The 24,446-nt window shown below is 62.1% G+C and overlaps 1 protein-coding gene across 1 annotated transcript; it reads left to right on the plus strand.

The window, feature by feature from the left end:
• The first annotated feature begins 5,862 nt into the window (after positions 1-5,862).
• Onecut3 (one cut homeobox 3) lies at positions 5,863-23,714 on the plus strand. The gene is given in 3 exon segments (XM_028861167.2): positions 5,863-6,756; positions 6,759-7,050; positions 23,399-23,714. Coding segments are annotated over 3 exon segments (1,476 nt in total). The 3' UTR covers positions 23,689-23,714.
• The last annotated feature ends 732 nt before the right edge of the window (positions 23,715-24,446 follow it).

Raw genomic sequence — 24,446 nt, forward strand, 5'->3', positions numbered from 1 at the left:
AACCCTTCACTCTCTGCGGCAAATCCCTAGGCAGCCTGGGCTCGCCGAGGACAGAGTGAGGGGGCAGCCTGGGCTCGCCGAGGACAGAGTGGGGGGCAGCCTGGGCTCACCGAGGACAGAGTGAGGGGGCAGCCTGGGCTCACGAGGACAGAGTGAGGGGCAGCCTGGACTCACCGAGGACAGAGTGAGGGGGCAGCCTGGGCTCGCTGAGGACAGAGCCTGGGGGGGCAACCTGGGCTCGCTGAGGACAGAGTGGGGGGGGCAGCCTGGGCTCGCTGAGGACAGAGTGGGGGGGGCAGCCTGGGCTCACTGAGGACAGAGCCTGGGGGGGCAGCCTGGGCTCGCTGAGGACAGAGCCTGGGGGGGGGCAGCCTGGGCTCGCTGAGGACAGAGTGGGGGGCAGCCTGGGCTCGCTGAGGACAGAGCCTGGGGGGGCAGCCTGGGCTCGCTGAGGACAGAGCCTGGGGGCGGCCGGGACAAGGGGCACAGAGCCGTGGTCCCCGCCTGTCACTTCACCCCCGGGCCTTCAGTGGAGAGGCGCCTGCTCTGGGAAGCAGGTGATTGGGCTGCGCCTCAGTTTCCCCATCTCTGCCCTCCAGCCTGCAGCCTTCTAGAACGGAGGGAGAGGGAGAGGGGAGCCGGGCTTGTCGCGGTGGCTTCGACCTAGCCTAGGCTGGGGGGGGGGGAGGAAAGAGGGGACAGTGGGGGGAGGCGGCCGAGGACGGGGCGGGGGCGAGATGGGTGCCCAGACCCCCAGCATGCCCGTGGGCCGCTTTCCCGGGGAGAGAAACTGAGGCCAGGGAGAGAGCGAGAGAGGAGAGAGAGCTGGCCCCCAGCACCCCCTCCCCACCCCTCCCCGTGGCTGCAGCGATCCCGGGGAGGTCCACGCCCAGGCTGGGGCGCTGGGGGCGCTGGGGACGCTGTCCTCTGTGCCTGGGAGGGGGCGCGGTGCGAGCCAAGACCAGGGACAGGTGGACCCCGGAGCCAATGGAGCTGAACTCAAAGGCAGCTCCCCCTCCCCCCCGCCCTCTCCCCCCCCCGTCCCCCCCCTGCCCCCGTTTGGCCTCCCAGCCCAGCCCGGCGCAGAGCCTGGCTCTCTGTCTGGCCCACCTCAGTTCCTGGTTTTATCTCATTGACTCACTCAACAAACACTCCTGGAGGGCCGGTGAGGTCCCTGACTGGGCTAACCTCAGCCTTCCTCTCTCTACCGGCGCTGCCAGCCCCTTCTGCGGACCCAAACTCCTACATACCCTACAAAACCCAGCCCCTAGGACCCCTGGCTCCAGACAGGAAAAGACTGCGGTCCTGGTCCTCACCTGGGGTGGAGGGGTAGTGTTTATCTCCCCTCCCCAGCCGGGGGGCCGACCCCCTCCCCCCTCCGCAGGTGCACTTCCTGTCCCATGGAGCTGCACCCCATTCGCCCAACCCCAAAGGCCCGGCTGGCCAAGCTGCCCGGCAGGGGCGCGCCGTCCGCACCCCGGGCGGGCGGCGGAAAGAGCCGGGGTGTGTTCTGATAAACGACGCGTTAATGGCGCGGTCCAGCCGGGCCTCGCCCTCCCTCTGCCCCCGGCCAAGCTGCTGAGGCTCCGGGCCCGACGCCGTTCGGGGGGGCCGTGCGCCCGGCGGTGCAGGCCGGGGTCCTCTCTCGGGCTGGGGCTCCTGCAGACCCCCCTGGCCACCCTGGGACACTTCAGGGTGTTTTTCCCGTGACGGGTCCCCTCACCCCTGCCCAGCGCGTGAGCCTGGCCCTGGCTGCACCCCACCAAGGGGTTTCCTTGCTCAGCTCGAGTGGGCGCGAACCCCAGAGTGGGGGCGTCCAGGAGGTCCCACCTGGCCCCTGCTCCAGCCCGTCCTCCAGTAGCCCCGGGTCCCTCAAGCCTCAGTGTCCCCAACCCCCACTGTAAGGACACTTCGTTCCCCCGAAGCTCAAGGTGGAGAGATTGGAGACAGGCGGGGTCTGCGGCCCTCACCCCAGGAGGAAGCAGGAAGGTCGGAAGCCAGGTTGGGGCCAGCCTGGGCTACAGGAGCCGCTGTCAGCGAGGGAGGGAAGGACGGGCAGTGAGAGCGCACACGGCTTAGAGAGAGCGCAGCGTCGGGCCCTCTCTCCTCCGGGGTCCCACAGAGCCAGCGGCCGCTTTCGGGGTGGGAAACTGAGTCACGGCTGGCTGGTAGGCTGGTCGGGGTAGAGAATGGGGATCCCCCCCCCACTGAGGCCCTGGAACTTGAGGGGTTGAGGGCCGCGGCGTGCGGCCGGTCGGTGGGTCGCTCGCGCAGCCCCCGGGGCCGCGGCAAACAAGCGGGTGTTTGCGCAGCGCGCGGCCCAGAGCGATGGGGATTCGATGGAGACGCGGGGCCTTCGGGGATCGATCGGGCGCAGCTGTCGCGCAACAGCCCCGGGGAGCTGCCACCGGCGAAGCAGGCACAGGCCCGGGCGGCGCAGGGATCCCGGGGTGCCGTGTGCGCCCTGGGCACCCCGATGTACCTCCACCCGACAGAGGACCCCAGGCCGGACACCCCTTCTCTGTCCCCGTCTCATGCAGCTCACACATTCCCAACAGAGGACGACAGGCGCTGGGGTGTGGGGAGCGGGTCTGCAGCGCGGGCGGGTTTGGGGGAGGCTGGCCCGGGGCCTGCGGGAGCCCCCGGCCCTGCTGGACTGGAGATGACAGCCAGTGGCCAGAGTCCCCGGCGGGAAGAGAGGGGTCGGGTGTGCGGCGGCTGAGACTCTCATTTCCGTGGCGGAATAAACAGTGTCCTGTCCGGGGAGGCTGGGTGGCCGCCTCCAAGGGACACCCTCGGTGTTTCAAGTCCCCGCAGCCCGTTTTTAGCTAAAATGAGGGCGTCAGGAAGAGGGCAGGTGAGGAGGCTCCTGGAGGCTTGAAGGGGGACCGGCTGCCCCTCCTGAGAAGCCGTCAGGTCCCCCAACACCCTTGTGCCTCGTGCTGATCCGACCCTCGCAGCCCTCAGGTGAACTTGGGCTGAGCACAGAGACAGCGGATAGCAGCCTGGTGCAGCCCAGCACATCCGAGGCCGTTGTGCAGGACTCCTGGACTCCATCTCTTATTTCCCCAGAGGAGATACTGAGGCCCCCACTGAGAGCTTCCTTGCGTTGTCCTAGGTCCCCACGGGGATGGAGATGGGGGACGCCCTGCCCCCCTCCAGGCCACCCCTCCTCCACCCTCAATTTGCTAATGACCCGAGATCGATTAGGCCCCAGCCACCCGCTCGCCCCGTGGCCCCACTCAGTTCTATTTTACTAATTACCAACGTGGGAGAGGCCAGTTCTGGGGAGTCAGCGGGGGACCCAGTCCCGTTCTGGAGGGAGCCTCGGTTTTCGCTCCGTCTCAGTGGGAGCACAGACCGCAGAGGGGAGACCCAAGCACCTGCTGTACAGGGGGAGAGTCCCCCCAGGGCAGCGAGGCCTCTGCTAAGTCTGGGCAGTGGCACCTGAGGGTCTTCGGATTCAACACAAAGAAGGAACTCCCCCTCAGCTCAAAGCCACACATCACCTCTTTTCTTCCTCAAAATGGATTCCTCCCTGGCCAGGAAGAAAAGCCGCCATGGTTATCATTTAAAAAAAAAAAAAAAAAAATGGCACCGGAGGAGCTGGAGTCAGGGGCTCCGTCACCCCAGCTCCGCCGCAGAAGCCCCCTCCCGGGTGGCAGGTATTTAAGGGCTTCTGGTCATCTTTTGTTTTTCCACTCATACACGGTTCCCCAGCCCAGCCCCATGACGGCTGCTCTCCACGGCTCCTCGCTTCCTGAAGCCCTGGATACTATCGGTTAACGGTGGCGGATTGATTTCCACACCCCACGATTATTTTTAATTATCTGTAATGTTGCGGGGTAGACGTGGGGACCTCAGACTCGACTGTGAGCCTGGCCGCCGCTGGTCCCCGAGTGCTGAGATCGGTCCCTCTCTTCACCTCCGTCGCTCTCCCTGAAAGATGGGTATACCCCCAAATTGTCCAGACACCCCAGATCAGAAAACCCCCAGGCTTCTGACCTGTGGGGGAGGTGGATGAGTAAAAACAAACAGAAAAGAGTCCGTGTGCAGCCTCCACGCCCTCGACGATGGGGGCCAGGGCAGCAGCAGGCAGCTGTGGCATGTGGGGGCTCTTCCCCCTCCGGGGCTTTCAACAGCTGGAAGTTAATAAAGGCGGAGTTTTAAGCAGTGCGTCCCCCTTTGCCCTGTCCACCCGAGGGCTTGGAAGCAGGAACCCCTGGGACGGACACACACACACACACACACACACACACACACACACACACGCAGTGTCTCTTCTACAATGTCACCTTCCTCTACAGCTTCTCTGCTCCCATGGGGGCCAGAGTGGAAAGGGAAACTGAGGAACAGAAAGGCTCTGGTACAGCCTGGAGCAAGGACAGTGGACCTGTCCCACGTGCCCTGTGTGGTATTCTTTTCAGCCCAAGGCATGGGCGGGGGCAGACGCCATCCTGTCAGTGGGTGTCCATCATTTTAGAACACGTGGTCCTCTCCCTGTAGGTGGGGTGACTCCAGTTCCTGAGTGGACCCCGGCAGCCCTCTTAGACAGTGGGCAGGGAAAAGGAGGAAGAGAGCTGGGGTAAAGTTGGGGTCCCCTCCTGACCTAGACTCTGGACCGTCTAGAGCCTGGGCTGGCCTTCTAGGACTCTCTACCCACCCAAGAGGGATCTTGCTCCCAGGCACCTTGGGCCTGTAAGATGTCCCCCCTCTTTCCTCCTTCCCTGTCCAAAGGCTGAAGAGAGAGAATTCCTAGGCTCCCTCAGTCTCAGGAAAAACCCAAGCTGGTCTGCAGGTGACCTCAGCCAGGACATTCCCAGACCCCAGACACAGTGGGAACCGGAGGGCAGTCACACACACTGAACTTAGAAGGGATTTCTTCTTCCTGCCTGCCTGCCTGCCTTCATTCCTTTCTTTCTTTTATTTGGTTTCTCTGTGCAGCCCTGGCTGTCCTGGATCTCACTCTGTAGACCAGGCTGGCCTCGAACGCACAGAGATCCTCCTGCCTCTGCCTCCCGAGTGCTGGGATTAAAGGTGTGCGCCACCATGCCCCCCCCCACACACACAGGGAGGGTTTTCTGTTTGTTTTGATAGAAGGTCTGCTATGAAGCCCTGGCTGTCCTAGAATTCGCTCTGTAGACCAGGTTGGCCTCGAACACAAAGATCCACCTGCCTCTGTCTCCCTAGTCCTGGGATTAACGATACACGTCCCCACTGAGAAATTTCTGAACGCCCTGAAGCCGGGCAGTTCCACTCCAATGGAGGGAACTGAGTCCTAGAGACAGGCTTCTCCTTGTGCTTGAGGCCAATATAGAGTAAATGATTGTCCTGCGCACCCCCTTACTCCCCCACTTCACCCCCAAAGAGGTGTTTAAATCTTTATGTGCATACAGTGTTGAGCTTGAAAAAGAGCCACGTCTTTCTGGTGGGGTGTCAACAGAGTTGGGGGCACATGTGGTCAGACTCCAGGGATTCGGGAGGTGCCGCGAAAGGGACATAGAGGGCCCGAGAATCAAAGGCGCGGGGATGAGCCACACACCCAGCCCCAGCTAGGGCGGGCTGTCCCCCCCCCAATCCCTCGGGGTCTCTGGGCAAGCAGAATGGGGGACCCAGGGAGCCAGCCTGGAGCTCCAGGGGGTTTGGCGGGTGCAGGCGGAGCGATGGGCGGGGGCGCTGACGTCAGACCCAGGCCCGGGCGCCGGCGGCGGCCGCCCCGCCACATCCTGGTGGCCGCTGCTCGCAGCAGCCGAAGCCCGGCACTGAGCGAGTGGGACAGCAGCGGCCGCCACCCCCCGGAGCGTCGGCCAGTGCGTGGGGACCATGCAGCGGCCTTGAGCGCGCACGGAGGGGGCGCCCAGAATGGAGCTGAGCCTGGAGAGCCTCGGGGGTCTGCACGGGGTGACACACGCTCAAGCTGGCGAGCTGCTGAGCCCGGGCCACGCGCGCTCCGCCGCGGCCCAACACCGAAGCCTGGTGGCCTCGGGGCGCCCGGGCCTGGTGGCGGGCATGGCTAGCCTGCTGGACGGTGGCGGCGCCGGGGGCGGGGGCGCCGGGGCCGCGGGAGCTGCAGGGGCCGCGGGTGGTGGCCCTGACTTCCGTGGGGAGCTGGCCGGTCCCCTGCACCCGGCCATGGGCATGGCGTGCGAGGCCCCAGGTTTGGGTGGCACCTACACCACGCTCACGCCCTTGCAGCACCTGCCGCCGCTGGCCGCCGTGGCCGACAAGTTCCACCAGCACGCGGTGGCCGGGGCGCACGGAGGCCACCCGCACGCGCACCCTCACCCGGCCGCCGCGCCGCCGCCGCCCCCTCCGCAGCGCCTGGCGGCCAGCGTGAGCGGCAGCTTCACCCTCATGCGCGACGAGCGGGCGGCGCTGGCCTCGGTGGGCCACCTCTACGGGCCCTACGGCAAGGAGCTGCCCACCATGGGGTCGCCGCTGTCGCCGCTGCCCAGCGCGCTGCCCCCGGCTCTGCACAGCGCCCCGCAGCCGCCGCCGCCTCCGCCGCCGCCGCTCGCCGCTTACGGGGCTCCCGGCCACCTGGCCGGGGACAAACTCCTGCCACCCGCCGCCTTCGAGCCACACGCCGCGCTGCTGGGGCGCGCGGAGGACGCGCTGGCCCGAGGGCTGCCTGGAGGCGGCGGCGGCGCGGGAGGCGGCGGGGCGGCCGGCGGCGCGGCCGCGGGTCTGCTGGCTCCGCTGGGCGGGCTGGCCGCGGCCGGGGCGCACGGGCCTCACTCGGGCGGCGGTGGCCCGGAGGGGGCGGTGGCGCCGGCGGAGGCGGCGGCGGCCCGGGAGCCGGCGCCGCGGCCGAGGAGATCAACACCAAAGAGGTGGCCCAGCGCATCACGGCCGAGCTGAAGCGCTACAGCATCCCGCAGGCCATCTTCGCGCAGCGCATCCTGTGCCGCTCCCAGGGCACGCTCTCCGACCTGCTGCGCAACCCCAAGCCCTGGAGCAAGCTCAAGTCCGGCCGCGAGACCTTCCGCAGGATGTGGAAGTGGCTGCAGGAGCCCGAGTTCCAGCGCATGTCGGCGCTGCGCCTGGCAGGTAGGGGTGAGGGCCCCCCCGGAGGCTTGACCCTGGGGGACACCGTTGGCTTAGGGTGAGGGACTGACGATCTATCCAGAGCCCCGATAGTGCGTCCTGGTAGGCTGGCTGGGGGGGGGGTCCCCTGGCCTCCGAGGCTGACCTGGGGTCTGCACCGCCGCCGACCATTGGCACCGCCGCTCATGGAGAGGGAAATTGCACGGTTGTCGCCGTCCCTGCTCTTTGGAGGACTGTGTAGGGTGTCCAGTGTCTTTGGGGCTAAACTAAAACAGCCCTCGCATAGCTCCGTGTGTGTGTGTGTGTGTGTGTGTGTGTGTGTGTGTGTGTGTGTGTTGCACACTCCATGGGTTCGTGATCCTGTGTGTCCCCCGAGACCAGAAGGTGCCACTCCCCTCCTCTCCAGCCACCCTGCAAGAGGGCCCACGGGCGCCTCCCTGCACCCAGTCACAAAGCAGCGCCAGGTCGCTGGCTACGCTTAGCCGAGGCCTGGCCACCGCTCGGCCCCCAGCCCCGGCACCTACACCAAGCTCTCTTCCGGTGCAGCTCAGCCCCTGCCGCCGATCGATCCGCTTGTCCCCCTCCCTCCCCCCTCCGGCCGCTGGCAAAGGTCATTTGAGATTGGGGGGGAGGGGCGGCCCATGGGACCCCGGGCTCGGTGGCATCCACCAGAGGCCTTCACACCCGCCGTGGCTCCCGGGGCCTGGCTCCTTCTGTCCCCCTTCCTACTTCCTGCATCCCATCGGGACAAATTACTGTCGCTCTCTTTGGCCTGGCGCTCGCTCGCTCGCTCGGGTTCCCGGTTCAGTCTTTATTCTTCTCTCCCCTCGCGTCTCTCTCCCCCACACAGGCAGAGCAGCCGGCCCCTGGGGGACCCGTTGTCTCCTCCTTTGGTCTAACCTGTCCCCTCCCACCCTTTCTCGGAGTGTGTGGTGTGGGGGGGGTGTCAGGGACCCTGCATCCTGTGTGTTTGGGGGGAGGGTGCCGGAGAGCTGGAGATCCAGGCAGAGCGGTTTCCCGGCGTGGTGGGGAGGGAGCTGTGTACCCCGTTCCAGGGACAATAGCCGTTTCCAGAGTCCCATCGATCCCTCTGCACACAAACACAGAGGGGCGGGGCAGCTGGGGCTCAAGCGAGGCGCCCCAGAGGCAGGAGCGGAGCTCCGGGTTGACGGTATCCCTAGGCCACCCCGCCAGCGTGTGGGGGTGCAGAGAAGCAGGGGACACCGGGTGGTAGGAAGTGGACAGAAGCAGACCTGGATGACACCTGCTCTGTCCGTCCCCACATTCCAAGCCCGCTGTGCAGCCTCCTGCAGCGGGCCTCAGTTTCCCCTCTTCCTCAGGAGTCTTCGGTGGGATTTCTCAGCTTCTTAGCGACCTGTCATTGGGTTGTTTCAGGCTGTGCGTTCCTGGGGGGCTGCTTGAGGACATTAGGAGATAAGCACAGGTTTATCTGAAGGGCCCTGTTGCTGGTGACCTGCCTGGGACAAGGACACATGTCTCGACCCACAGCCGTTCTGTTCTGCACCTCACTGGTGTCCCTCGCTGCCAGGGACCTGTTCAGTTCTGGGCCACAAGTTGCCGAGTGACTGTCACCAAGGTGTGTGTTCTGTGAATTCTGAAAGCAAAGCCTCCTCTCCTGGGCACATCACCGAGGGACATCGTGAACCCTGAACCCTCGCCTGTCACCTTCAGGTCCAAGGTGGCCGGGAGAGGGTTTCGATTGGTCCTTTGTGGACACCACACAAAGGCAGCGGGCACCACAGGTGCCTTGGGACATCCCTTGGGTGCGAGGTCCCGGAGCCACCGGTCTAAATTCCCATCCCCACCAGGGCCACCAGCCCTCTGTGTCGCCCTTGGGACTGAGACCAGGCTCACCTTTGTCCTGCGCAGCCACAGTGGCCAGCGTCTCCTCCCTAGGACGGTGTCATGTGAGTTGGACCTGTGGCCACCTCGGGGGAGCTCGAGGTGGCTGGGTGGTACACAGGTGGCATCCTTGGGGCTCAGGGTGTTACATGTAATGAAGATGGGAGACTGGTCCACGCTGTGGCACCACCGTGACCCCGCACTCCCGGGATCCTCAGACGCCACTGGAGTCAGAAGTGGCAGCCGCCGCCGCCGCCGCCGGCCGCGGTCATTAGGCCCCGGCCCAGGCCTTTAGTTCTGGTCCCCGCACAAATGAAAAGCAGTTAAGTGGCGTTAAATTGTGGTGTTTAGGGGGCCGTGGAGGCGCCCAGGCAAATCCCTTCATATTCAGCGACAGCCCAAGGCCTACAGTTGCCCCTACACCAGGGCCTGGGGCATCACTCCCTAGTCCCCGACCCACGGGGGCAAAACTGGACCTTGGCTTCCATGAGCCCACGAGGGGAACTCCTCACGAGTCGCAGCCTCCCCGGGAAAACATTGTCCCCACTGCTACCCACCCGAGAGTGTCCTGCAAAGCACAGGACCAGTGAGAGAAAGGGACGGGTGGGAGGGATGTCCAGGGAAAATGATGGATGGACGGACGGACGGACAGACGGACGGGAGGGCAGACCGGCAGACAGAGGAGAGAGATGGAGAGGGAATGAAAGGTGGAAGAGAAGAGACAGCGAGAGAAGAGAGAGGTGAGCTGGAGAGACAGAGGAAAGAGGGGGACGGAGGGGGGACAGAAGGGAAGGACCGGACACAAAGAAGGGGGGGGCATGGCGGCCAGCGGGGCTGAGCTCGGGCTGGGGTCCCCTGGCGTCCCGGTCCCCCAGCCCCAGGGAACATCACGGCCTGCTGTGCCCTCTTCAGGGGACCACCCAGGGCCGTTCCTTTCTTTGTTCTACCCGAGCAAAGAGCCCCAGAATCCATCCCCGCGCCCTGTGTGCGGTCATCCGCATGCCTCAGTTTCCCCTAATGTAAAATATGCATAAGGAGAGGAGCCGCTGAAGGTCCAGGCCCTAGCTCCCCCACACTTCCCCCACGCCGGGGGGCATTTGCATCTGCTCCCCCACCCGCGCCCTCTGAGTCGCGCTCCCCCCCAGCGACAGTCACAAACTGTGATTACGGAGCGGGCTGGGGGAGGGGCGGCTCCTGGCGGGTGGGGCGGTCGATGAATTCGAATTACCGTCTGTGATTCATCACTGTGCGCCAGGTCGATAACTTCGGCCAGCTTCAAATATTGTTTAAATTGCAACTCTCGACTGAAAAAAATCTTTTCTTTAAACTGATCAGAAAAATATACATGTATAATACGATATTCAGGGAGGGGACAGTTTTCACACCCATACACACACCACACACCACACACACCACTGTACACACGTGCGGGAACACACCCACCCACTATACACACCACACACACACGTGCAGAAACACACAAACACACATACACCACACTATACACACCACACACACCACCGTACACACGTGCAGGAACACACCCACCCACTATACACACCACACACACCACCATACACATGTGCAGGAACACACACACACATACACACCACACACACCACCATACACATGTGCAGGAACACACACACTATACACACCACACACACCACCATACACACGTGCAGGAACACACACACCACACACCACACACCACCATACACATGTGCAGGAACACACACACACAACACACCCTTTTCCAGTCTCTTGTGCCTCGGGGATGCCACACACCAGGAAGGGGAAAGGAGCCGCCGGGACCTGGGAGGTGGTGGAGAGCACGGAGGAGAAACTGAGGCAGGAAAGGGTCGGGGACCCGTGGGACGGCTCGAGTGTCCACATGGGGCCGGTGAGAGGCAGCTGGGCATCGGGGAGCGGGGAGGCTGGGGGGGCGATGGAGATAACGGGGGTCATGTGGGGTCATGTGACCCCGGCCCGTCAGGTCCTGCTCTCTGGCTCTGCTCCTGTGGGTTCCGGGACACTGGAGACGGTGGAGCCTCAGGTGAGAACACGAGAGCCAGGGCCGCGGGACCCAGGGTGCAGACGCTGACCTTGGACCCCTGGCCTCTCCGCTCCACCTCTGAGTGCTGGGGCGACAGGTGTGACAACACAACGGGTGTGTGGTGAGGACTGGACACGAACCTGCTCACCTCAGGAAGGACTCTCGCCAGGGTACAGACCTGCCTGTCATCCTGAAAGCCTGGACACCTCAGACACGCAACACACACACACAGGAGGATAACCCCCCCACACACAAAAAAAAAACACACAAACACACACACACACACACACACACAGGAGGATAACCCACACACACACACACAGGAGGATAACCACACACACACAACACACACACAGGAGGATAACACACACACACACACACACACAGGAGGATAACCACACACACACACACACACACACACACAGGAGGATAACCCACCACACACACACACACACAGGAGGATAACCACACACACACACACACACACACACACAGGAGGATAACCACACACACACACACAGGAGGATAACCACACACACACACACACAACAAAAACACACACACACACACAGGAGGATAACCACACACACACACACACACACACACACACACAGGAGGATACACACACACCACACACACACACGGAGGATACACACACACCACACCACAGGAGGATACACCACACACCACACACACACACAGGAGGATAAAACACACACACACACAACAGGAGGATAACCACACACACACACACACACAGGAGGATAACACACACACACAACCACACACACACACAGGAGGATACAACACACACACACACACACACACACACACACACACACACAGGAGGAATAACCACACACACACACATCAGGAGGATAACACAACACACACACACACACACACACACACACAGGAGGATAAACCACAACACACACCACAAGGAGGATAACCACACCACACACACACACAGGAGGATAACCCCACACACACACACAGGAGGATACCACACACACACACACACAGGACCAACACACACATCACACACAGGAGGATCACACACACACACACACACACACACAGGAGATACACACACACACACACACACACACAGGAGGATAACACACACACAGGAGGATAACCACACACACACACACACACACCACACACACACACACAGGAGGACACACACACACAGGAGGCACACACACACACAAACACACACACACACACAGGAGGATACACACACACACAACACACACACGGAGGATAACCACACACACAACACACACAGGAGGATAACCCCACACACACACACACACACACACAACACACACACACACACACAGGAGGATACCACACACACACACAGGAGGATAACACCCACACACACACACACACACAACCACACACACACACAGGAGGGGGATTCTGGGCGGGGCTCCACCCTGACAACGCCCCCAGCCCCTCACTGGGGGTTCTGGGCGGGGCTCCACCCTGACCACGCCCCCAGCCCCTCACTGGGGGTTCTGGGCGGGGCTCCACCGTGACCACGCCCCCAGCCCTCCCTGGGGATTCTCATGGGACTCTAGGACGTTGCAGAGATCCGGAGATGAAGACCCAGGGCCTCACCTGGGTCCTGGACAGGCGGAAAGGACACGGTTTTTATTTACAGTGCGTTGCTGCTGTGGCACTGGGCGGATCAACTTCTCATCAGTGACACAGGTGTGGCTGAGGCCTGTGTTTGCCCCTCAGCCCCGGGAGGGGTCAGATGCCCAGGCACCGGGGAGTTGTCCCTCCTCACACAGCTCTAGACTCAGTGACGTCCGCAAACTGTTCCCTCTGGTGCCAGTGTGAGCCTGAGCTTGTCTGAGGCCAAGTGCACGCCTCCCTCTAGACCCGGCAGCCACTTCCGGTGACCGCACCGGAGTCTGCAGACAGACGGGTGGACAATGGGCCCCGCGCCTGCTCGGTGAGAGCCCGGCTGACCTCGGAATCCTTGATCTATGGGGCCCTGGAGGGGCGCTGGCTGCCAAGGCGCAGGGCGGGCTGGGGTCAGTCCTGGGGACCCACATGGTGAGGAGAGGCCCTGAAAGCGGTGCCCTGACCTGCACAAGTGTCTGTTCCTCCGCCACAGTTCTTACACACGCAAAACAGAATTAGTTTTAGCTGAGCGGTGGCGCACGCCTTTAATCCCAGCCCTCGGGAGGCAGAGGCAGGAGGATCTCTGTGAGTTCGAGGCCAGCCTGGGCTACAGAGTGAGATCCAGGACAGCCAGGGCTACACAGGGAAACCCTGTGTCAGAAAAACAAAACAAATGTAATTTTAAAACCCACAAAAAACCTTCAGCCCCTTTCAACTAAATCCCTGGCCTGAACTAAGGCACCTGTCACTCCGGGGCCCTGTCAGCTGCCACGTCCTCGTCTGCATCTCAGGGACCTTCTCCCCACGGGTGCATGTCATCTGGCTAGCGTCCCCGGGAGCAGAAGTCACCGTCCCGGGACAGACTTCCGTCCTCCGGCGGGGACAGCGGAGGTGAGGAGCCGGCCAGCCCAGGAGGCCGCCCGGTCGGTCGGGGTGGCCGGGGAAGGTGGACCGGGCCCCCGCGGCCCTTTGTGTTAGCCTGCGCGCAGCCGGCTTCAACCGGCGAGTTCAAGCTGGTTTGAATCAAGTTTTTAATTAAAAATAGACCATGATCGATACCCCGGGCTGTGCTGGAGGGGGAGGGGCGGGGCGGGGCCCGGAGCGGGCAGGGGGGGGTGACTGGAGTCCCTGTGACCCTCGAGCAGACCTAAGACACCTGCGGCCTCAGTTTCCCCTCGGCCAAGTGACCCGGACGCCAGTGGGGACAGCGGAGGGACTTGACAGAGTTGTGGCCACATTGAAAAGCCACAGGAGGAGAGGAGCGGGCCAGGCCTGTCTAAGGAGGCCGGGGGGCCTGGGGTTTGGACGCCTGGGCCGGGACCTCAGGGAGAGGCCGGGACACCGCGCTGCTGGGGCACAGGGTCGCTCAGTTTGGGTGCCCAGGCTGCCAGTGGGCCACCCACGTCCCGGTCACGGCCAGACGCCCCCTCTGAGTCGGTGCTCCCCGCTCTGAGTCGGTGCTCCCCACTCTGAGTCTGTGCTCCCCACTCCGACCCGGTGCTCCCCACTCCGACCCGGTGCTCCCCACCCTGACCCGGTGCTCCCCACTCCGACCCGGTGCTCCCCGCTCCGACCCGGTGCTCCCCGCTCCGACCCGGTGCTCCCCCCTCTGACCCGGTGCTCCCACCCTGACCCGGTGCTCCCCGCCTGACCCGGTGCTCCTCACTCTGAGCCAGCGTCCCCCCCCACATCCAGAGCCCCGAAATCCAAGACCCTAGCTGCGTGCGCTGGCCCAGCAGAGCCTGGCGGTGCTGGGGAGGTGGCGCAGCTCTTCCGGCCTCCCCTCCTCCTCCTCCTCCCCCTCCTCCTCCCCCTCCTCCTCCTCCTCCCCCCTCCTCCTCTCCCTCCTCCTCCTCCTCCTCCCCCCCCCCCCCCCCCCCCCCCCCCCCCCCCCCCCCCCCCCCCCCCCCCCCCCCCCCCCCCCCCCCTCCTCCTCCTCCCCTCCTCCTCCTCCTCCTCTCCTCCTCCCTCCTCCTCCTCCTCCTCTCCCTCCTTCCTCCTCCTCCTCCTCCTCCTCCTCCCCCCTCCCCCCCCCCCCCCCCCCCCCCCCCCCCCCCCCCCCCCCCCCCCCCCCCCCCCCCCCCCCTCCCCTCCTCCCCCCTCCTCCCCCTCCTCCTCCTCCTCCTCCTCCTCCTCCTCCCTCCTCCTCCCCCCCTCCTCCCCCTCCTCCCCCTCCTCCTCCCCCCCCCCCCCCCCCCCCCTCCTCCCCCCCCCCCCCCCCCCCCCCCCCCCCCCCCCCCCCCCCCCCCCCCCCCCCCCCCCCCCCCCCCCCCCCCCCCCCCCCCCCCCCCCTCCTCCCCCTCCTCCCCTCCCCTCCTCCTCCTCCTCCCCCTCCTCCCCCTCCTCCTCCTCCCCCCTCCTCCTCCTCCTCCTCCTCCCCCTTCGTGCCGCACACAGTTTTCAGAATTAATCCCGATTGTTTTGGAGTCGCGGTCCACACCCCGGCCCGCGGGAGGTGAGGACGTTCTGAGCGCCCGGTCCTCGTCCTGCCGCAGCCCCAGGCCGCACTTGGCTCATTTCCGCCTCTGACTTCTCCGGATTCCGCAGGCCCGACGCCCCCGGTCCCCACTGCCGCCTGTCCACGCCCCGGCGCCCCGGCCCCTCTCCGCTGGGCTCCGCCCCGGCCCCTCTCCGCTGGGCTCCGGCCCGGCCCACGCGCAGGTGTTGGGGAGCTGTGGTCACCCCGGGGCGGCAGGACGCACTTCCGGGGACGCCGAGCCCTTATCAGCGGATTAATTCACTAACAATGGACGGCTCCCCGCGGCCCGGCCGGTTCTGGGTCAGCCGGCCTCGCCTCCCCGGCACCTGTTTCCTCTCGAGCCATCTTTTTCCAATTCTTCTTCTCCCAGCTGCCGCCCGGCCTCGTGCGAATGGCTCTGTAGCCGTGGAAGCCCAGGCTGGCGCCGTCAGCTCGGCCTGGGGGGCCGGGGCCGGAGGATGGCCGGAGTTCCAGGCCAGCTTGGGCTGCAGGAGTGGGAACTTAACATCCAAAGAGGGAGACGGGGCGAGTCGTGGGAGGGGAGCCCGCTGAGGACGCTGGGGTTCGGGTGAGCCTTGGCTAGGCAGTGAGCGGAAGTCCAACCTGGGCTACCCGAGTCTTACGTGTGTGTGAGCGGCCTGCTGGTTGCTAACTTGGTTTTACCCCCGGGACGAAGTGATCCAGGGGAGAGGGACCTGGCGCCCCAAGGGTATCCACACCCTGTGACCCCCCAGCTCCCAGGTGCCCCTCATCCGCGAGGCGCAGGCCCGGGGGGTGTGGACGGCCGGTTCCAGATAAGACTGAAAAATGGAGACATTAAAACCCTCCGGGAGGGAGGGCAGGGAGGGCAGGGAGGGGGGGCCGACCTGATGCTGGCACCCAGGAGGTGCCCAAGGGGCCCTGGGCAGCGGGGAGGGGGTAGCGAGGAGGACGGGACGGTCCTCCCGACCAGGGCACCTGGGGACTCGTGACCCTGGCAGAGTCCCCCACCCGGCCCGGCTGAGTCACCGTGCTGGGGAGGGATCCTGGTCCAACACCTGCCCCCCCCCTGCCGCGGATGGCGGGGCAGGACTTGTCGCCAAGGAAACCGGCCATCATCCCAGCCGGAGACCAGGCTGGTATTGAATTGTCGGCCGCAGGAGTGAGGGGTGTGGGGAGGGGACAGGCGCGCGTGGCCGCCACTCACAGCCTGGGTGGACAGATGGGGGCAGCCACACGGGGCAGAGGGGGCGGCCGGCGTGACTGGGCACCTGTGGGCACCTGGGAAGGGACGGCTGGACACCTGTCCTGTTTTCTTCCTTCCTTCCTTTTTATTTTATTTATTTTTTGAAGCAGGGTCTCATGTAGCCCAGGCTGGCCTCCGATTCCCTATCTCGTCAAGGATGGGCCTTGAACGGATTTGTCTGCCTTCTCGGGGGCTGAGGGGAGAGAGGACAGGCGTGTGCCACCTCGCCTGCCGTATTTAATGCTGGCAGTGGAACCCGGGGCTTGGTGCATGCTGGACAGGCTCACAGCAGCCGGGCTTGAGGGATGTGCAGCTGTCCATCATAGTTCCTCCGCTTCTAAGGGGGGGGGACCCCAGGAAAGCCGCCAGGTGTGAGACCTTGCTGACGGGTCCTCACGGCAACATGAGGAATGAGACCCAGATTTCAACTTTCCTCAGAGACAGCTGGGGAGCCTCGTCTCTCCCACAATTCAATAATTTTTTTATTTTTTATTTTGCAAGGGAGTCCCGCCCGGGAACCCCCAGAACAGCCGTGCGTCAGGCCTGGATCTCGGGTGTTCCGTGCACCCTAGTAACGCTAAAAACTCAAGGAGATCAGGAGACTCAGTCCACCCCGTGTGCAAATCCAGGGGTCTAAGCAGAGTCCACCCTAAAATCGAGGGTCCCCATACAGGGCACAGCCGTAGGCTGGGGACGGCTGCCCTCTGCTGGACACAGCGGGAACTGCAAGACGATGGGCGAAGCGGGCGGGCGGCAGGCGTCCCGGCGCGCACAATAAATAAACACGAGTGAGATTTAAACCCAAGGCCTGGCGGCACTTGCTTGTAGTCTCAGCCCTGTGGACGCAGCAACAGGAGGTCCCGAGGTCCCGACCCGGCCGGGCTAGCCTAACCTACAAGCTCCAGGTCCCAGTGAGAGACCCTGTCTGAAAACAACAGGGTGAGGGGCTGGAGAGAAGGCTCCGTGGCTGAGAGCGCTTGCAGTTGTTGCAGAGGACCTGAGTTCGGTTCCCTGAAGCGCATGGTGGCTCCCAACCCTGTGACGCCAGCTCCAGGGGACCCGACGCCCCTCCACAGGCAACTGCGCTCCATGCACACGCCCCAGCACAGACAATCTCTACACACATTTCCCCCCCCCGTCCCCCCAACTCCCCGAGATAAGGTTTCTCCATGTAGCTCTGGCTGTCCTAGAACCCACTCTGTAGACCAGGCTGCCCTTGAACTCAGAGAGATCCGCCTGCCTCTGCCTCCCAAGTGCTGGGATTAAAGGTGTGGCCATCACCCGGCCACAAAGTTAAAAATGATAAAAAATAAATTTCCGAAACCCTGTTTCGGAAAAAAAGGAAAAGAAAGCAAGTATGGACAGAGGGGTGGTCAAGGCTTGTATAGGACAGAGTGACCGGAGTACTCTGTGGCTCGGCTTTACCACTGAGGTGAGGCTTGCAGACCCACGGCAGCCCGGCAGCAGCAACGGCACCGTGGGTACTGGGCAGGGTCTGTGTGTGAGGCATCTGTCTGTCCGCACACTGAAGGCTGACGGCCGGGAGCAGCCCCTGGTGCCGAGCCTGGAGGAGTAGACTCCAAGGTGGGGATCACACTGGAAGCAGAGGTGTGGGATGGGGTGATGGGCAGCAGGCTATTGGTGGAGGAATGAGGGGCCATGGGGGAAGGGAGGGCAGGACGGAGGGAGATCAGCAGTGGAAAGTGGAGACAGAGGAGACCAGAGGAGACAGGAAAAAATGGAGGACAAGGAGATGGAGGGGAATGGAGGAGACGGAGGTGAAGGCAGTATGGGTGGAGGGGGTGGGTGGAGGGGTGGGTGGAGGGGGTGGGAGGAGGGGTGGGGAGAGGGGTCTTTGGGAGAGGTGGTGGAGTTAGTATTTGTGGAGGTGACAGAGGAGAACCAGGCTTACACTGAGGCTGCCTCTGGTGGAGATGGAGCCACACCGTCCCACAGCCTGCGGCTGGGGCGTGCCTAGCCTGGTGGGTAAGTCTGAGGCCCTCCTTGTGCTTCCCTCTGCCCAGCCCCAGGCTCGGGGCTTGGGTCGGCTCTGGGGCCTCATCTCCCGCTCCTCTTCGTGGGAGGCGGACAATGGGAGAGCGGCCATACAAAGAGCAGCTCAGCCTGGACCCGTGTCTGTGTGGACAGGTGTCGTCACACTGAACACAGGGAAAGGGGCAGTGGCTTCATGCCGCCCTCCACGAAAAAGGACCTTTTGTCTCTTTCAAGCCTCCTGTGGCTGGCCACTCCCCAGCCTCGGCTCGTGAGTCCACTTTTGGAACTCCAAGAGGACCCACACCTCCCACCTCCCAGGTCTGTCCTGTCAACTGACTGGCCCTGGCTGCGCCTCCCTAGGCCCATGACTTATCTTCTCTGTGCAAATAAAAAGAAAATGTTACTGTAAGGACAGAGTAACCAAGCCACAGAAAGCTTTTGACATGAGAACCTTGTGTGTTCTGGAATCTGTCCTTGTGTCCCTGTTGAACAGTCTAGGAGTAGATCACTAGGTGGGAAGGTGGGTGGATGGTGGATGGGTGGATGGATGGGTGGGGGTGGATGGATGGATGGGTGGATGGATGGAGTGGATGGATGGATGGGTGGATGGATGGATGGATGGGATGGATGGGGGGGGGGGGATGGGATGGGGGTGGATGGATGGATGGGTGGATGGATGGATGGGTGGGTGGATGGATGGATGGGTGGATGGATGGATGGATGGGTGGATGGATGGATGGGTGGGTGGGTGGGTGGGTGGGTGAGTGGATGAGTAGATGAATGGGTGGGTGGACCTTCACTGGAATTTAAAAGCTGGGCTCTTGTTCCCCTCACCTTGCTGGCTCTAAGGTCCTCATCCAGGCATGAACATCTGGTGTCCTATAACCATGGAGCACAGTCAAATCCTGAAAAGTCTCTGGCAAGAGCAGCTCCTTTTGTCCATCCCCCTGCTCCGCCCCTGACCATGCAGCCTTTGCCAAATCTATATGCACATATGTGGGGCTCAGGATGGAAAGCGGGGTCTCACCAAGCAGCTTGCCTAAGGTGACCGTCAATATTAAATGTCCACTTGCGGCAATTCAGAACCCCCGGGGAGGGACGGTGTAGATCGGGGTAGCTGTGGGCGAGTCTGAGAGGGGTCACCTTTGCCTTTTATTGTTGTCTTTTGTTGGAGACAGGGTTTCTGTATTGTGTAGCCCTGGCTGTCCGGATCTCACTCTGTAGACCAGGCTGGCCTTGAACTCACAGAGATCCTCCTGCCTCTGCTTCCTCCTCCTGAGCACTGGGATTAAAGGCGTGCGCCAACATGACTGGCCAAGGGTGTTCTCTGTTGTCTTGTTACCTTAGATCGGAAGATCCATCCTTTATGCCCGCCAGCAGTCCCGGGTCTGAGTGAAGGAGGCATGGGGCCCTGGAGGCGGCCCAGTGGTTTAAGGGGGCCCTGGAGACGGCCCAGTGGTTTAAGGGGGCCCTGGAGACGGCCCAGTGGTTTAAGGGCTCCTTTTGTTCTGCAAAAAACAGGATTCAATTCCCAGCACCCACATCGGGCAGCTCACAGCTGCGTCTAACACCACCTCTAGGGGACCTGACGGCCCCTTCTGGCCTGGGCAGACACACACACACACACACACACACACACACACACACACACACATGCACGCGCGCGCGCGCGCGCACTTAAAAATAAAATAAAAGTTTAAAAAGAAGGAGTGGGAACAGCCAGCTGCGTGCAAGCAAGCATGCGAGCCAGGTAATCATGAACTTGGTTTCCCTGGAGTTTATTTTTGTCAGGGTATTTTATCGCAGCCGCAGAAACGGATCTCAGAGCTGTCTGTGCCTCGGCTCCTGGTCCTGGTGCGTCCGCACATGCGCGTGAGGTCGAGGGCCGCTTCAGCCTCTCTCCCCCGTCTTTGTCCCTATTTCATGCATTCGAGAATTCTGCCTGCATGCCTGGCTGTGCACCGCATGTGTTCGCGGCCACCTCGGAGGTTAGAGGGGGTGGCGGATCCCCTGGGATTGGAGTTACAGATGGCTGTGAGCTGCTGTGTGTGCGCTGAGGACCGAACCCGGGTCCTCTGTGAGCATGGCCAGGGATGTAACCTCTGAGCCATCACTCCAGCCCCGGTCCACCTGAGTTTAGCGTCTCATTGACTAGGCCAAGCTGGCTTGCCCATGAACCCCTGGGATGAGCCTGTCTCCTCGTCCTCAGCACACCTCCATACCAAGCCTTTCACATGGGTTCAGGGGATTCGAACTCGGGTCCTCCTGCCTAGACAAGAAGGACAAACTGACTGGGTTGTCTCCCGACCCCCAAGCCCCACCCAGCCCTGAGTCGATTCTCCGTATACTTAGAAACCAGTCTTCTGGTCAAAAAGCACTAGCTGCTTATGGTTTGATCATAGTTTCTGTGAATGGTGTCCTAGGCTGCGCCACGAAGACTGTTCAGATTGCATTTCTTTCTTTTTCTTTCTATAGGGCATAGAGTTTTTTTTAAAAAAGATTTTATTTATTTCTTTTGTATATGGTGTTCTGCCTGCATGTGTCGATGCAGGGCGTAAGAGGACACCAGATCTCATCACAGATGGTTGTGAGCCACCCTGTGGGTGCTGGGAATTGAACTCAGGTCCTCTGGAAGAACGGCCGGTGCTCTAACCGCTGAGCCATCTCTCTGGCCCAGGATTGCATTTCTTTTTGTAAAACTCTCTGCAGACCCTAGAGCCACTTGGAGCCACGCCAGTTCCTTAGACACTCCCAGGCAGCACCAACTCATTAAGACTTTTGGAACTAGGGACTGGAGAGATGGCTCAGTGGTTTAGAGCACTGACTGCTTTTCCAGAGGACCCAGGTTCAATTCCCAGCCCCTACAGGGCAGCTCACACCTGTCTGTAACTCCAGTTCTAGGTCTTCTGATGCCCTCACACAGACATACATGCAGGCAAAACACCAATGGTCATAAAATAAAAATAAAGTTCAAAACATTTCAAAGAAAGACTTCTGGAAATCATGCCAGGCAGTGGTGCCACACATCTTTAATTTAAAGATTTGTTATTGCTTTGGTTTATTGAGACAGGTTTTCTCTGTGTAGCCCTGCCTGTCCTGGAACTCTCTCTGTACACCAGGCTGGCCTCAAACTCAGAGATCCTCCTGCCTCTGCCTCCCGAGTGCTGGGACTAAAGGCGTGCGCCACCACCGCCATTGCCTGGCTCTCATTTTTGATTATGTGTATGTATGAGTGTGTCTCTGTGTGTGCTAATTCCAAAAAAGGTCAGAAGAGGACAGAGAACCGCCTGGAGATGCAGTTCCAGTTGAGCTGCCCGATGTGGTTTCTGAGAACTGGACTTGGGTCTCTGCAAGAGCAACACATTCTATTAAGCACTGAGCCTCCTATGACCCCGTCCTTGGAATGTTTTGTCTCCTAGCTTCTGAGGACCCCCAAAGCCACCCTGATTCTGGACCTTTGCTTTTCAAAAGCTTTAGGAGTTTTCTGTCTATTCTTGGGGTCCTGAAATGCCACAGAGATGTGTCTGTCTGTTTCCATTCGTTCACGAGATGCATGTTCTTCAGCCCTGGTGTCTTCCGTGATAAAAACTTCAACAAAAGCCACTCAAGGGAGAAAGTGTGTGTTTCGTGATGGTTGCAGACTCATCACTGAGGGGAAGTGAAGTTGTGGAGGCTCGAGATGATGCTCACACTGCATCCACAGTCAGAACATAGTCAAAGCTCACGCTCCACCATCAGTCCTGGAGCCCAGCCTAGGGAATGGCGTCACCCACAGCGGGCAGCTTTTCCCACCTCCATGTCAATAACCAAGCTAATTCCCCACAGACAAAACAAGATACTTGTCTCCTAGGTGCTTCTAAGTTCTGTCAACCTGACAACTTTAATCATCACACCTACAGACTTAAATTCTTATTTTATTTATTATTGTTGTTACGTATGATGTAAGTGTGGACACACATGCCATGTGCGCATATGGAGGTCAAAAGGCAGCGTTTTAGAGTTGGTTCTCTCCGTCTACCTTTATGCAAGTTACAGGGATGGACTCTGGTCACTAGGCCTGGAGGACAAGTGCTTTTACCCCTAAGTTATGTCACAAACTGTCCCTCTTTCCTCTTTTATCTGACCGCCTGTTTTATCTGGTTGTGAATTGCATCTAGACCAGACGACAAACATGCTAACTCCAATGCGTAGTCCCGCTACGCCTAAGCCACGCCCCCAGCCCCTCACTGGGGGTTCTGGGCGGGGCTCCACCCTGACCACGCCCCCAGACCCTCACTGGGGATTCTGGGCGGGGCTCCACCCTGACCACGCCCCCAGACCCTCACTGGGGATTCTGGGCGGGGCTCCACCCTGACCACGCCCCCAGGCCCTCACTGGGGATTCTGGGCGGGGGTGGGGGGCAGCAGACAAGGGCTGTGAACTCCGTGTCCTCTGCACCTGAGGTGATCAGGTCCCACAGGAGTACCAGGGCTGGGCCCCCAGGAGGTCGGACTGTGTCTTGCTTGCTGAGACTTGAGATACCCGGGGCCTAGAGTCGGCCATCTCATAGTCCCATCAGATCAGTCACAGGAGTCCCCATCCTGTCCCCAACAGCCCCCAAGTGGGATTGCTACCCATCAGGGGTATCGACCGCCCGTGGCACCTGTATCCATCCATAGTCTTTGGGGAGGAGTCCACATCGGGGTCGGGAATCTGTCCTGGGGAGGACTGGGGCAGGAAGCCGGGGCTGGTCACCCCTGGGAGGCTTTGCTGGAGCGGGTGCCGTTTGCTTTGTCTCTGTCCCCACACTGTGTAACTCGGTGTCTCTCTGCCCTGCCAGGCTCTCCCCTCCTGGTCCTGTGCACGCTGCTCACCATCCTCTGGACCTTTCTCTTCCCACCGCTCCTTCGCTTCTTCCTCCTTCCTCTGCACCTTTCCAATGTGCGCCCTCTGCTCCCCGGCCGCCCTCCCGCGGTGTCCCCTGACTCGGTACCCTGTACTTCCCCGGCCCTTCCTTCCCGGGTGCCCCATCTCATCATCCTGGCGGCCCGTGTCCCCTGGTCCCTGCTCACCCCCGCGTGTCCTCTCTCGGCCCTGTCCCCTCTCACAGCTTGCAAGCGCAAGGAGCAGGACCAGCAGAAGGAGAGGGCCCTGCAGCCCAAGAAGCAGCGGCTGGTGTTCACCGACCTGCAGCGCCGCACGCTGATTGCCATCTTCAAGGAGAACAAGCGGCCGTCCAAGGAGATGCAGGCCACCATCTCGCAGCAGCTGGGCCTGGAGCTCAACACCGTCAGCAACTTCTTCATGAACGCCCGGCGCCGCTGCATGAACCGCTGGGCCGAGGAGCCGGGCGCCACCCCGGGCGCCGCGACAGCCACTGCCACCTTCTCCAAGGCCTGAGCCTTCCGACCCACACCCGCCCCAGCCCCAGGGAATCGCACACCCCAGCCCCGGGGACCGGGGAACCCTCCCCCACCCAGCCAAAGGAAGCCCCACCCCCCCCAGGGCACAGGGACCCACCCCAGCCCCCTCAGTTTAGGACACCAAGGGGGACCTCGAGGGAAGAGCGGGTGAGAATCAAGCACACCTCACAAACGAAACCCGGGTATTTAAAAAAAAGTTTTAATAGCGAACCCTTCCTTCCCAGACCCCAGGCCCCTGAGCGGGGAGGCGACAGCGGCCAGTCTTGCCCACTCCTCCTCCAGGCCAGGTCTCTGCCCCCTTGTCCCCTCCCCAAGAACTGAGATCCGTCCCAAGTGGCCAAAACCGACAACAAGCCGGATCCTTACAGACCCCTCTCCCCAAACCTGTGCCCCAAACCACGCCCTCTCCGGCAGGACAGCCGCTCGCAGCCGAGACCCCAGCCGCCACCCCCACCCCAGCGGCCTGGACATCCTGTGCCAACAATCCCCTGCCTTAACGCCGGGGAGGAGCCTGCGGGGAGCCCCTGTCTCCGGGGAGACGGAGGCAGACGCAGACGAGGGCCTCGCCCCACACCCCTGGTCGAGTTCACTATAAGCACCTTGCTACGTAAAGAACGCAACACTGGGAACAAGGTCACCAGAGACCAAACCCGAACCCCAGAACTGCGGGTGGGGCGGCACCAGAGCCCCTCGGATCCGGGGCCGTGGAGGCGCCGCCAGCGTCCCTCAGATGCA

This window comes from Peromyscus leucopus, chromosome 22, assembly GCF_004664715.2.
Source record: "Peromyscus leucopus breed LL Stock chromosome 22, UCI_PerLeu_2.1, whole genome shotgun sequence".
NCBI classification, from domain to species: domain Eukaryota; kingdom Metazoa; phylum Chordata; class Mammalia; order Rodentia; family Cricetidae; genus Peromyscus; species Peromyscus leucopus.